Below are 10,912 nucleotides of genomic sequence, written 5' to 3' on the forward strand. Positions count from 1 at the left end.
TAATACATACTTGATGAAATTTTACCAAGAGAACATCATAAAAACAGTAGGTTGAAAAGAAACTAGAAACTGTGTGTACCAACTTGCCAAAGAACAGACTTTCTTCTGTTAATCTTTCGGGTTAATGTAATGTATTGCAATGTTTTGAGCAAATCACTCAAATAATAATTGATTTGTATTACTGTACAAATATGTTTTAAGCACAAAACAAATACATTCCATCCAACAGTTTTTGAAGACCACCCAGCGCACTGCAATTTATTTAATCCAAGACATATTTATTTCACTTAACTGGATTGAAAGATACCTTTGTCCACCCCAGACAAGTATTGTAAAAGTCAGGCAGAATAGACTCCAGAAGGATTTAGTTACTTAAGATACAAGACAGATAACTAACCTGGGGTCACGCGAGGTCATCAAATGTAGACAGACTAGAGATGGTAAAGAGGTTAGATTACAGTGGCTGTAATTTGATACATCAATTGCACAAATTACACTTCATTTGCTGAAGGATTACTCAAATAGGTATCCGGCCAAGAAAGAGATATAAAGTCCACCTATAAACAATCCCAATTTTGGGATGTACCATGATTATGTGGAGGGGGGTTGAAAATAGATAAGAATCACAAAAGGTGTGAATTGAATGACCCATCATATATTGAGCATACAAAGAAAAGTTGCTTTACAGTTTCTGTAGAAAAAATAGTTCCTGAAGACAACCCTTATTTTGAGTTTAGACAAGTGAAATACAGCTTTTCCCTAAGAAGAGAGGAGCACAAGTCTTCTGCAGCTGAAAACAAGGCAGTTGCTAACCAGCAGTGGGGATCCAATTGAAATTTTCTGCCAGCTTCTCTACTGGATTACCCTAACTGCCTGTGACATGCGACCAAATTAGCAAGATTCTCGGAACTAATTGGGGTGGGAGGGGGGCTTGGTACAGAGTACTGATATTGCTGGCATTCTTTAGGAGTCACGGCTTGTTTAAATTAGGTGTTGATTGGAGGTATTTAGAAGCAATTAGAAACCAGAACAAATGTGGAATGATCTTGTTTAGGGAAGGGATTAGGGGAAGGCTGGGCCAAGTGGTAAACTCCATATTTGGGCTCCACCCTCATCTCCTTATTTGTCTCAGTGCAAGAAAAAAGCTCATCAATTTCAGTTACTGTAAATGCAGAAATGTTCGCGGTGGTTTTATGTTAGCGGTTTTTGCGGTGGCCAATTCACCACAAACATTTTTCCATGGCAGTAAGAGACTACAGTGCATGGTGCTACGGCAGACTTAAAACCACTGTGAACAGTCCTTTTTCCTGCTACTGCGAAATTAAATCCCAGCGAACTTAAATGCATTTACAGTAGTGTAGACCAATGGCTTCTCACTTCCCCCTGATCAAATTTGATGGATGGCATCTGTGCCTAATTAGTGCAAACCAAGCAGAGGTGTTGTTGTTGACAGGTTTACAGTAGTTTGTAGTGTCTGTGGTGCACAGGGCATTTGGAAATACAGATGTTAGAGGTGTTAGAGCTGTGAAACATGTTAGCAATGCCGAAGGGTGGTTATACCAGCTACGCAGATACAGATTTAGAATCTGGTATGTTACATCAAAAGGCAGTAAAAGAGTAATACATGAACTAACCATACAGATACAGAAACTGGTATGTTACACTGAAGGGAGGCCATACAGATACAGATACAAAAGCTGATATGTTACACCGACTGGAAGTTATACCTGCTGTACAGATAGAGATCTGAGGCAGCCCATTGGCAGCAATGTTGTGAAGGTTGTTGTTTTGGATAGCAGAGAGAAGGTTAAAGAATAATACATGCAAATAAATGACTTGTAGACCATAGATTTCTTTAGTCATGTAATTGAATCATTAAGTTCAAGTTATTTCCCATATCAGATAAAAAATTCAAGATTTAGAATGTACACGTGTAAATCTGAATGAATAGTGTACTAATGGAGATATTGTATTGTCCAGGTGGCTACCGTGAGCATAGATGACTGTGACACTGCCATCGCGGTGAAGTACGGATCCGTCATCGGGAACTACAGCTGTGCGGCTCAGGGGGTTCAACTCAGCGGGAAGAAGTGAGTTTCATTCATTCTCTCATTCATTCATTCATCCATTCATTCATTCATCTATCCACCCATTTTCCATCCATTTATTCATTCATTTACTCACTCAACTTAAGTTTCATTCCATTGTCCGAGATTCATAGTGTGTCTTTCAATGGGGAAAATTATTTAAAGCTACCTGGCCAATGTTACCACCCATAAGTGGCCATGTCACATCAGCCATGTTAAGTCGGTCACTTGTACAGGTTTGACTGTGTATCAATGACCAGGTGGTCCTGTAGAGGTGGTCACCTGTACAACTTTTGCTATATCTAATCTGTAATGATGACAAATGTGTTGTGCTGTCCCCCCTCCCCCTAGGACACATTTAATTAAACTTTGTTCTCTTTTTGTAGATCGTTGGACCTTACTGGCCCCATGATCATGGGAGGCCTCCCCAGCCTTGAGGAGCAGTTCCCCGTCAAGAACCGAGACTATGTGGGCTGCATCAAGGACTTCTACATCGACAACAAGTTTGTCGACCTGGCCAGCTACATGTCCAACAACGGGACCACGGCGGGCTGCCCGGAGCGCCAGCAGTTCTGCACATCCAACCCCTGTCGGAACGGGGGGACGTGCGAGAACGACTGGGACAGGTTCTACTGTAGCTGCCCCACGGGATACGGCGGACCCACGTGTAACAGACGTAAGCACTTTGCTTGTTTCTATGTGTGTACTACAATAAAATCTTTCATAGAACAGAAAAGAAAATGATACTGTAGAATACTTAAGTTTACAAAACCTAGTTTCCGTGCATCCGTTTGCTTGTTTCTGTGTATGATAAGAAAATTGTGTAGAATTCCTTTGAGTCTTCCACACCTAGATTTCTTGTCCATTTGAAAATCAACACTTCAGTGCGTCAATGAAGATTGGACATCCAGGTAAGAAGATACAGTGACACTGACGAAAAACAATGGATGCAGTATGAAAGGTCTGACCGTATCCAAAATCATATCCAGTTGCTTGAGTAACTGCTCTTTGGTGTAACACTTCAGTGTATGCCCTTTCTTGGTCGAAACAAATTAGTCACAATGCAAGGGGATGTTGGCATTTTTCTTCGGAGATTTACACTACAGTAAGAATAGAAAGTATCAACAGTTGACCTTAAGAAAGATTCAAGCTTGTTCCTTTCTCCGTACAACAGAGATGAGGGCCCCGAAGCGTTACTCCGGTAACAGCGTGATGGACTACAGCGTGTCTAACCTGCCTGTCATCTCGCTCCCGTGGTACAACGGGCTCATGTTCCGTACGCGACAGGCCAACGGGCTCATGATGAGGATCAACATCGGCGACTTCAACGTCATCAACCTGGAGGTCAGGAAAAAAAATAATTTTCTTTTTTTCATGTTCATTCCATTGAATGGATTACATCTGTGTGCACATCAATTGTCATCCATTCCCCCCCCCCCACACACACAAAAAAAAAACACGTTTTTCAACCATGCTGTAAACTGTGCAAAGTGGCTTTGCAAAATGAGTACATTGCAAAGTAGGGGAAAACGTATACAAATACAAATGTATTGTAAAATGTCAAATTCAAAGAAGTCGACTAGAATGAACAATTTGTTTCTTAGTGTTCCATATTCTATGTGTTAAGCCATTCATTAAATCTTTCTGACCACATAGATTTCAAAATGATGGCAAACTTTTTCTTCAAAACTTTTTTTTGTGCGTACAGATGAGCAAGCAAAGAAGTCTGCCTCATGTGCTTGGCTGGAAATACAATCCATATGAAGCCATCAAAAAGTCAACTGTTGATGTTCAAAAATAAAGATACCTGACAAACAATTTAATTACTAATTTTAATCTAAAATCGGTCTGTTTGTTTGTCCATTAGTTGGTGAATGGATTTCTGCAGTACCGTTTCACCCTGGAGACGATCACCATGACCAACCGGCGCGTGAACGACGGAGATTGGCACGCTGTCGAGGTGCGGTGGACGGACTCGGGAGAGCTGGTGGTGGACTTGGACTACGGCGGATCTGTGGTAGGAAAAACTACTCCGTACTGTGTATTACTGTATTTTCTCAATTAAAGCACTGTACACACCTTTGAAGCTTTTTAAAATTAAAAAAGTGCTGCAAGTTGCTGCCAAACTGACTCAATACACACTGTAGGTGAAGCAAGGGTTACGAAAGCTGCTTGGGAATTTCCCAACCACATTTATTGATAGATGGACAGCAAACTAATATTCCTTTGTCTTTTTTCCTAGAACTCCACCACCATAGCAGACTGGATCTCCCAGTTGCGTATCAGGAAGGTGAATGTTGGAGGCCTAAAGCAAGGAGCGGGAAACAACATCGTAGTAGAGAACGGCTTCAGGGGATGTATTCAGGTGAGCGTCCGCATTTTTTTCAACAAATTGAAAGTTTATGTTCAAGTGGAATGACCAGGTCCCACCACTACCACCAAATGTAGCGAGTGGCCAAGCTAGCTAGGGTACCTCAGAGAGATAACTCGGAGAGGTTTCAGACTCTTTCCTTTTTAGTGTCTGGTATTAATCTCAATTTTTTTTCCATGAAGTTAGACAATATATGAAAGGAAATAAAAGTCAGCATGTAAAGGATTAAAGTATGCAGTATGGAAATTCAAAATGAGGGATTTATAATTTTTTTCTTGATGGAAATTCCCCTTCCTTTGTTAGATAGAATTACACCCTAAGCTCAAAACACAAAAAACTAGAAGTAGCATTCTTTTAAGGCTAGGTATGAACTGCCTTTTTACAAATAAATACCCCAACAACTACCGAACGACCTACTCTACGGTCAGCGGACACAAAGACAATATTTCATCCTCCTATCTCCACACGTCAGACAAAAGAAAGAAGACTCTTCAGTCTTAAATGGTCTACATAAAGACAAACTGGTACCATGACCTTCTGTCTCCCTCAAGTGTTTCACCACAGATAAGACATCTTTAACCCGTATGTTGTGGTACACAGATCAACTTAGACACCGCATTCCTTCTTGGTGTCCTTCTCAAAGAAGAATGTCTCTTGAAGAAGGATGCCCTTTGTCTTGAGAGCATGAGGAACTAGTGCAGGCTTTTGTTTCTGAGTCACGTAAGGTGGTGTCGGGTGACAACCCTTGACTACTCTTCACCGTGCTTCTGTGGTAGGGTGGAGTGACGCCACGGTGGCAGTCTGTTTGTCGTGTGTCCTAACTGTTAGCAGTATACATTTATTGACATATGCATCTGCAGAAAGTTTTAATACAGAAAATTCAAACAGTCCCCCCCCCCACACACACACAGACACACACACACACTGCCAGATGTACAATGTACATGTGTGCTAACAGTTTTGGTAACGATCCTAAGTTCTTGTTTGTCGTTGGCTAATTTTTGCAGCTTGAAACGGGAAGTCCAACAGGTGTGAGCACAAAGGGTCAAGTTCAAACCAAAAACAAAGGAAGTTTACGTGTCTGAAAAGGATATCATTAGTAACAATGGAGTAAGTGGCCAATAGCTGTTGACCAGGGCAGTTAAACTACCTTGATAACAGGACATGTTCAAATTTTGCGTGGTTGTTTCAGTTGTAACCTTGTACGCCATTAGTCAGAACAAACTGATGACATCACTGTGTACACGCGTGTACACGCGAAACCTTTCTTCACTTCAGTTTCTACACCTTTGAGAAAATGTTTGGAACTCCTCTGCTATATTCAGCATGTGTTGAGAACTTGGAGGAAAGTTGTTTTGTTCAGAACAATGAAACAATTTTACCTGGCGTCATTCTTATCATCATGGCATTTAATCATTTGGTCTCTAAATATTTCCTCCTGAAAGGACCTTTTTAGCAGAGGTGATGAGAGAGTGTCTTGTGTGTCCTGTATTGGGCTGTCTCCAGCTTTAGAATTTTGTCCGTCCTGTTAGTATTTTGGTAATGTTCTGAGTGGGGGGCAGCAAGAGTCAAAGGCACGCGGCAAAAATGTATTTCCATATCATGTAGTTAAGATTTTCATCCCTCCCCTCGAGCAAATTTCCTCTCGGGATGGAGGAGTAGATCCTGGAGACAGCCCTGGTTCTGTAGAGAGGATGTTTTTTTGGTTCTTTAAAAGTTTGTCTGTCCAAGTCAGTATTTCGGTAATGTTCTGAGAGGGCAGCAAGAGTCAAAGGCATGCAATTGTGGCAAAAATTGTCCCTGTCCTTGAGCAAATTTTCCTCTCTGGACGGAGGAACAAGTCCTGGAGACAGCCCTGGTTCTGGTTTTTCTTTTAAGGGACCTTTTCCAGCATTGAAATTTTGTCCGTCCAAGTCAGTATTTTGGTAATGTTTTGAGAGAGCAGCGAGAGTCAAAGGCAAAAATTTCTTGAGCAAATTTTCTCTCAGCAAGGAGGAATGGGTCCTAGAGAGAGCCCTGGTCCTGTAAAAAGAGAGAGAGGGGGGGGGGGGGGGTGTCCTGGAGACTGCTCTGCTTCTGTTGAGGGAGAGAGAGGGGAGAAAGGGTCCTGTGGCTGGGATGTGAAGTGTCTGGGGAGGGTCCTGTCAGGTAACAGGACACTATTTACCCTCTCTGAGCGAACAATGGCGGCCATCTCTAGTGTTTATTCTCCTGACAGCTGCTCCAGACCCTCCAGCCGAGCGGAAAGCACCTCGAGAGGAAAAAACAGCCGTGTCTAAAATTCCTCCCCATTCTCCCGCTGTTTTGTGTAACGCTGACCTGTCGTTACGCTCGACACCGCGTCCCGTCCCTCTCGTGTTGTAGCCCGGCATTTTCCGAGGAGTTTTGTGCGGAATTTTGCGAGATAAAGATCCCCTTGTTGATAGCTTTGGTTACAGTGCCTAGTGTTGTTGACAGATGGCATACATGTATATCTACATACTGTTAAAAAGCTTTAGAATTGAAGCTAGTTGAAGTTTCTACCACTTCTCACAAGAAGATTCCCTGTATATCAGCCAGGATGTTTCTTTCTTTCCCGCGAAGGAATATTTCTGGAATGAAAAGGTTGTTAGCAGCTCATCGGGATGTGGTGGATAATTTTACATTATTGACGCAAACACGAAACACGACACCAAAACAGACACCGAGAATTTGCCCAGGACTCGAATTTCTCTGACAGACTCAACAGAACATCTATCATTACAAATCTCAAGGTCAAATATACTTGGACCAAGGTCAAATACACTTCTTGCATAACTGTTGGCTAGTAGGAGGGATGGGTCACCGTTACTTAATCTAAGTTTCTTTGACATCCCTGTGTGTTGTCAGTAGTTGGTAGGAAACAGGAGTTGGTTTACAAATTTCTTTGTATAAACCCCAGACCTAAACACAGGCTGGCCCCAGCTCAAGTGGAGGGAGAGATCATCGTTTTGCCCCCAGACAGTCTCTCTCGTGTTGCACCCAACCCCCTACGGACTGTTTTTGCACCCTCCCTGGCTGCTAATACTACAGAAATGAGGGTCTGCATGGGGGGCCCACAATGCTTTACCGCTAAACTTAGAAGAACCCCCTATGTGTTACGCTATATCAAGGAAGTCAATAGCCCAATGTCTGATCGTCTCAATACAAAACACATGAATATGATGGCTTTCCTTACAAATTACAGGAAATCAAAAGCTGCCTAATGGAAAAACGCGAAATGTAGATTCTCTCTTATGTTGCCCCTTATAGACTTGTTTTTGCACCCTCCCTTGTTGGTAATACTGCAGGAATGCACAAACCTACCAGCTTGTTGTTGTCCCAGTATGGGATGTGCCATGCTAGGATCTAACTGTTCAAGTTCATGGCCGTTATCACCACTTTGATGTGCAGTGTCTGGCATGTGTAGTACGCCTTCCCCGCAGAGCACAGCTTTCGCACATCACACCAACGCAGTGTGGGCGTGCTCCAAATTCATTTATTTTCTCAGGGACTACTGTTCACAGTGTTTCTGTGGTGTCATGACTTTGTGATGAAAACACTGCAAAAAAACAAAAGTGAAACCTAGACATACCAGGCCTTCTGATCACTCTAGTCTATAAAAGGAAACAATGTATGATAAGATTGAAATTTAGACTGTTACCAGTAAGGTTTCGAAATACACAATTTCATGCCAAAAGTGTATACATATGAGTGTTTGTTTATTTGTTTATTAAACTTATTACCATCACAATGGAGGGGGTGCCAAAACAGTTGATTGCTCACCCTTACATGTTGCAAAAATACACAGGTGAAAAATTTGAGACAAAATGGTACTAACGGTAATAATTAGAAGCAAAAAATATAACCTAATGTGCTATACCCTAAATGAAACTTATATACACAGCAATATAACAGAATGAAATTAAGTCTTGGTTGTTGCATACATATATAAATGTTATGCTACAAATGTATGTAAAGTATCATTTGTAACCTGCTGTCTACTGTCCATACCTTCCAGGGAGTTACTCTGGGGGGAGCGCGTGACCAGCTGGACCCGAACACGGCCACGAGTCACAACGTGGAGGACAACTGTGTGGTGGATGACCTCTGTGACTCCTCGCCATGCCCCGCCAACTCCTTCTGTAACGATGAGTGGGAGAGCTACTCCTGCCAGTGTGATATAGGTCAGGGTCAAGTTTGAATGGTTTTATGTTTTTAGGACACAATCGTATATTACATGTAAACATTCTTCTTCCTGTGAATAGCCTCATGACAACTTCCCTCACTCCATTCTGGTGTAAAGTGGGTACCTGACTTTGGTTGCAGGGGGTGGTGGGTGGTGGGGTATCTGGTGAAAGGAAAAGGATGGGCCCTGCCTTTCAATACTGCCTAGACACAGTGGATAACAACCCACTGCCCCTATGGCTATAAATAGTATAATATGACTACCTTTATGTACCCATGCTTATTTTGGCAACATTTTGAACAACATACACACAACTACAGTTCGTAGCCTGGAAAGCTCACGAGACGTACTCTGTCTCTTTGTCAACTCAGTAGATCTCATCTTCCTTGTCTCTCAGTCTTGTTTAATCTTACATTATTTCCATCCCCACAGGTTACGTCGGTCGCGGGTGCGTGTCTGCATGTGAGTTGAACCCGTGTGAGCACGGCTCCACGTGTGTGGCCATGCCGAGTGCCTCGCACGGCTACAGCTGTGAGTGCACTGATCTCTACCAGGTCAGTCGCAAGTTTCTGTTCTTAACTGCTGTCACAGTATTTATTACAACAGGACAATAGTAACTTATAACAGGAGTTATACTTATACAAAATAAAACTGCTTTCACTTGAGTAATGATTATCATACTTTTGATTATGGCTAAATTTTGCTGTGTAGAAAATTCCTTTTGTAATAGCACAAAACTAAGCAGTACATGTCCGTACCGTGTGTGATAAAGAGTTCAATGTCATTGGTAACCCAAGCTGTAACTTTGTAAGCGTTTGGTGTATGAATAACCAAGTCTCAGCTTACACTCAGAATGTGCTGTTGCATTTGACTTGACATTGTCAGCATATGAGTGTAATCTTTCCGCTATACTAGAGGCAATGAATGACCAAAAGTTTGCCAAATTGTTCAGCAAATTTCTTGGATAGCTGACTTTTTGTTGTCTTTTAGATGATATATTTCTATTTAAAGACAAGAGTCAATTTTGGTCACAAAATCCAATTTTGGTTGCTTTACAGTTACTCAGAAACTTCTGTGTAGTGGAAGGGGGGCCTCTATATGCGTTTTTCTGTTTCTTTGTTCCTCACAAGTTTGTTTCTCACAGCCTAACCTGGAGTGCTTGTAAATGCAACTCAACAAAACTAAAACCTCAGCATGTTGTCAATACTCAACCTGACTTTGTGGTGTAATGTTGTGATGTTGTATGTTTGTATGTGCATTTTGTTACTGTGGGTAACGCTGACTGTATTGTTTTTGTACAAATTTAAAACTGCAACTGTACATCAACATCAACTCATATAATTCTGACTGGTACAAAAAAAGCTTTGTAATCAAGGCCTTCTCAGGATTGTCTTGAATACCTGGATACCTGATGTTTTCATACCTTGGTGAAAGTAGTAGATTTAGATTCACAGTTTTTCATTGTTGAAATCTCAGGGTACCAGGCAAAATTTAAGAGTTGATGTTTGATTATTGTGATGGTCTGTTGCTTTCCACTACTGGTGTTTCACACTGTGCTATGTTTTAGTGTAGAGTTGGCTGCTTCCGTCCTCCTTACCTCTGCTTGGTGCATGTTGCTTGTGCTGTTGTTCAGTACTAATCTGACTTCTGTGTCTCTCCTCCCTGCACTCTCGCACAGCCTGACAAGGTTAGAACTGTTATGTCTGTCTCACTACTATTGTCTTTAAATATGCTGTATTATGTAATACCTACACTATTAGTATATCTTATTGTATTCCCCTTTTTACTTGTGTATTAAGTTTAAGAAGTGCAAGTACCTGAAATTACAATGTTTTGTAAATGTTTTGAAAGTTTTACACATGACCACCCTTTTTGAGTTATTGAGGGCTGTAACAGCAACGCCTCCTAGTGAATAATGTTAGTATTGCAGTCTTGTGTTACTGTTACTACTTTTCCAAAATCCCAACAGTCATGTCCAAAATGTGATAAAAATGACCACTAAGAAGGCTGTTACCATTTGTGAAGACACATTTTAGGATTTCTTGTAAATCATAAGACATTTTTTTTTTCATTTTCCTTTCATTTTACACAAATACTGTATAATTCAAGTCTTAGATGCTGCAATTTCCACTTTATGCTTTTCTGCTTCTTACACGTATAGGCTTAAATAGCTTAATCTGCTACAAATTGGGGGATAAGAATATCAAACAGATACAACCTTATACTGATATGTGTTGTTGACCTGCTAAATACTTTACCTACTTGACG

The 10,912-nt window shown here is 41.4% G+C and overlaps 1 protein-coding gene across 1 annotated transcript in view; it reads left to right on the forward strand.

The window, feature by feature from the left end:
• LOC118416258 (cadherin EGF LAG seven-pass G-type receptor 2-like) overlaps positions 1 to 10,912 on the forward strand; it is a 55,156-nt gene that overhangs the window by 42,109 nt on the left and 2,135 nt on the right. Inside the window, exons 6-12 of the mRNA XM_035821344.1 lie at positions 1,981 to 2,090; positions 2,474 to 2,763; positions 3,262 to 3,431; positions 3,955 to 4,104; positions 4,330 to 4,452; positions 8,477 to 8,642; positions 9,077 to 9,198. Of these exons, the coding sequence (XP_035677237.1) occupies positions 1,981 to 2,090; positions 2,474 to 2,763; positions 3,262 to 3,431; positions 3,955 to 4,104; positions 4,330 to 4,452; positions 8,477 to 8,642; positions 9,077 to 9,198 (1,131 nt within the window). The remainder of the gene's footprint in view (positions 1 to 1,980; positions 2,091 to 2,473; positions 2,764 to 3,261; positions 3,432 to 3,954; positions 4,105 to 4,329; positions 4,453 to 8,476; positions 8,643 to 9,076; positions 9,199 to 10,912) is intronic.

This window comes from Branchiostoma floridae, chromosome 5 (assembly GCF_000003815.2).
Source record: "Branchiostoma floridae strain S238N-H82 chromosome 5, Bfl_VNyyK, whole genome shotgun sequence".
Lineage (NCBI taxonomy): Eukaryota > Metazoa > Chordata > Leptocardii > Amphioxiformes > Branchiostomatidae > Branchiostoma > Branchiostoma floridae.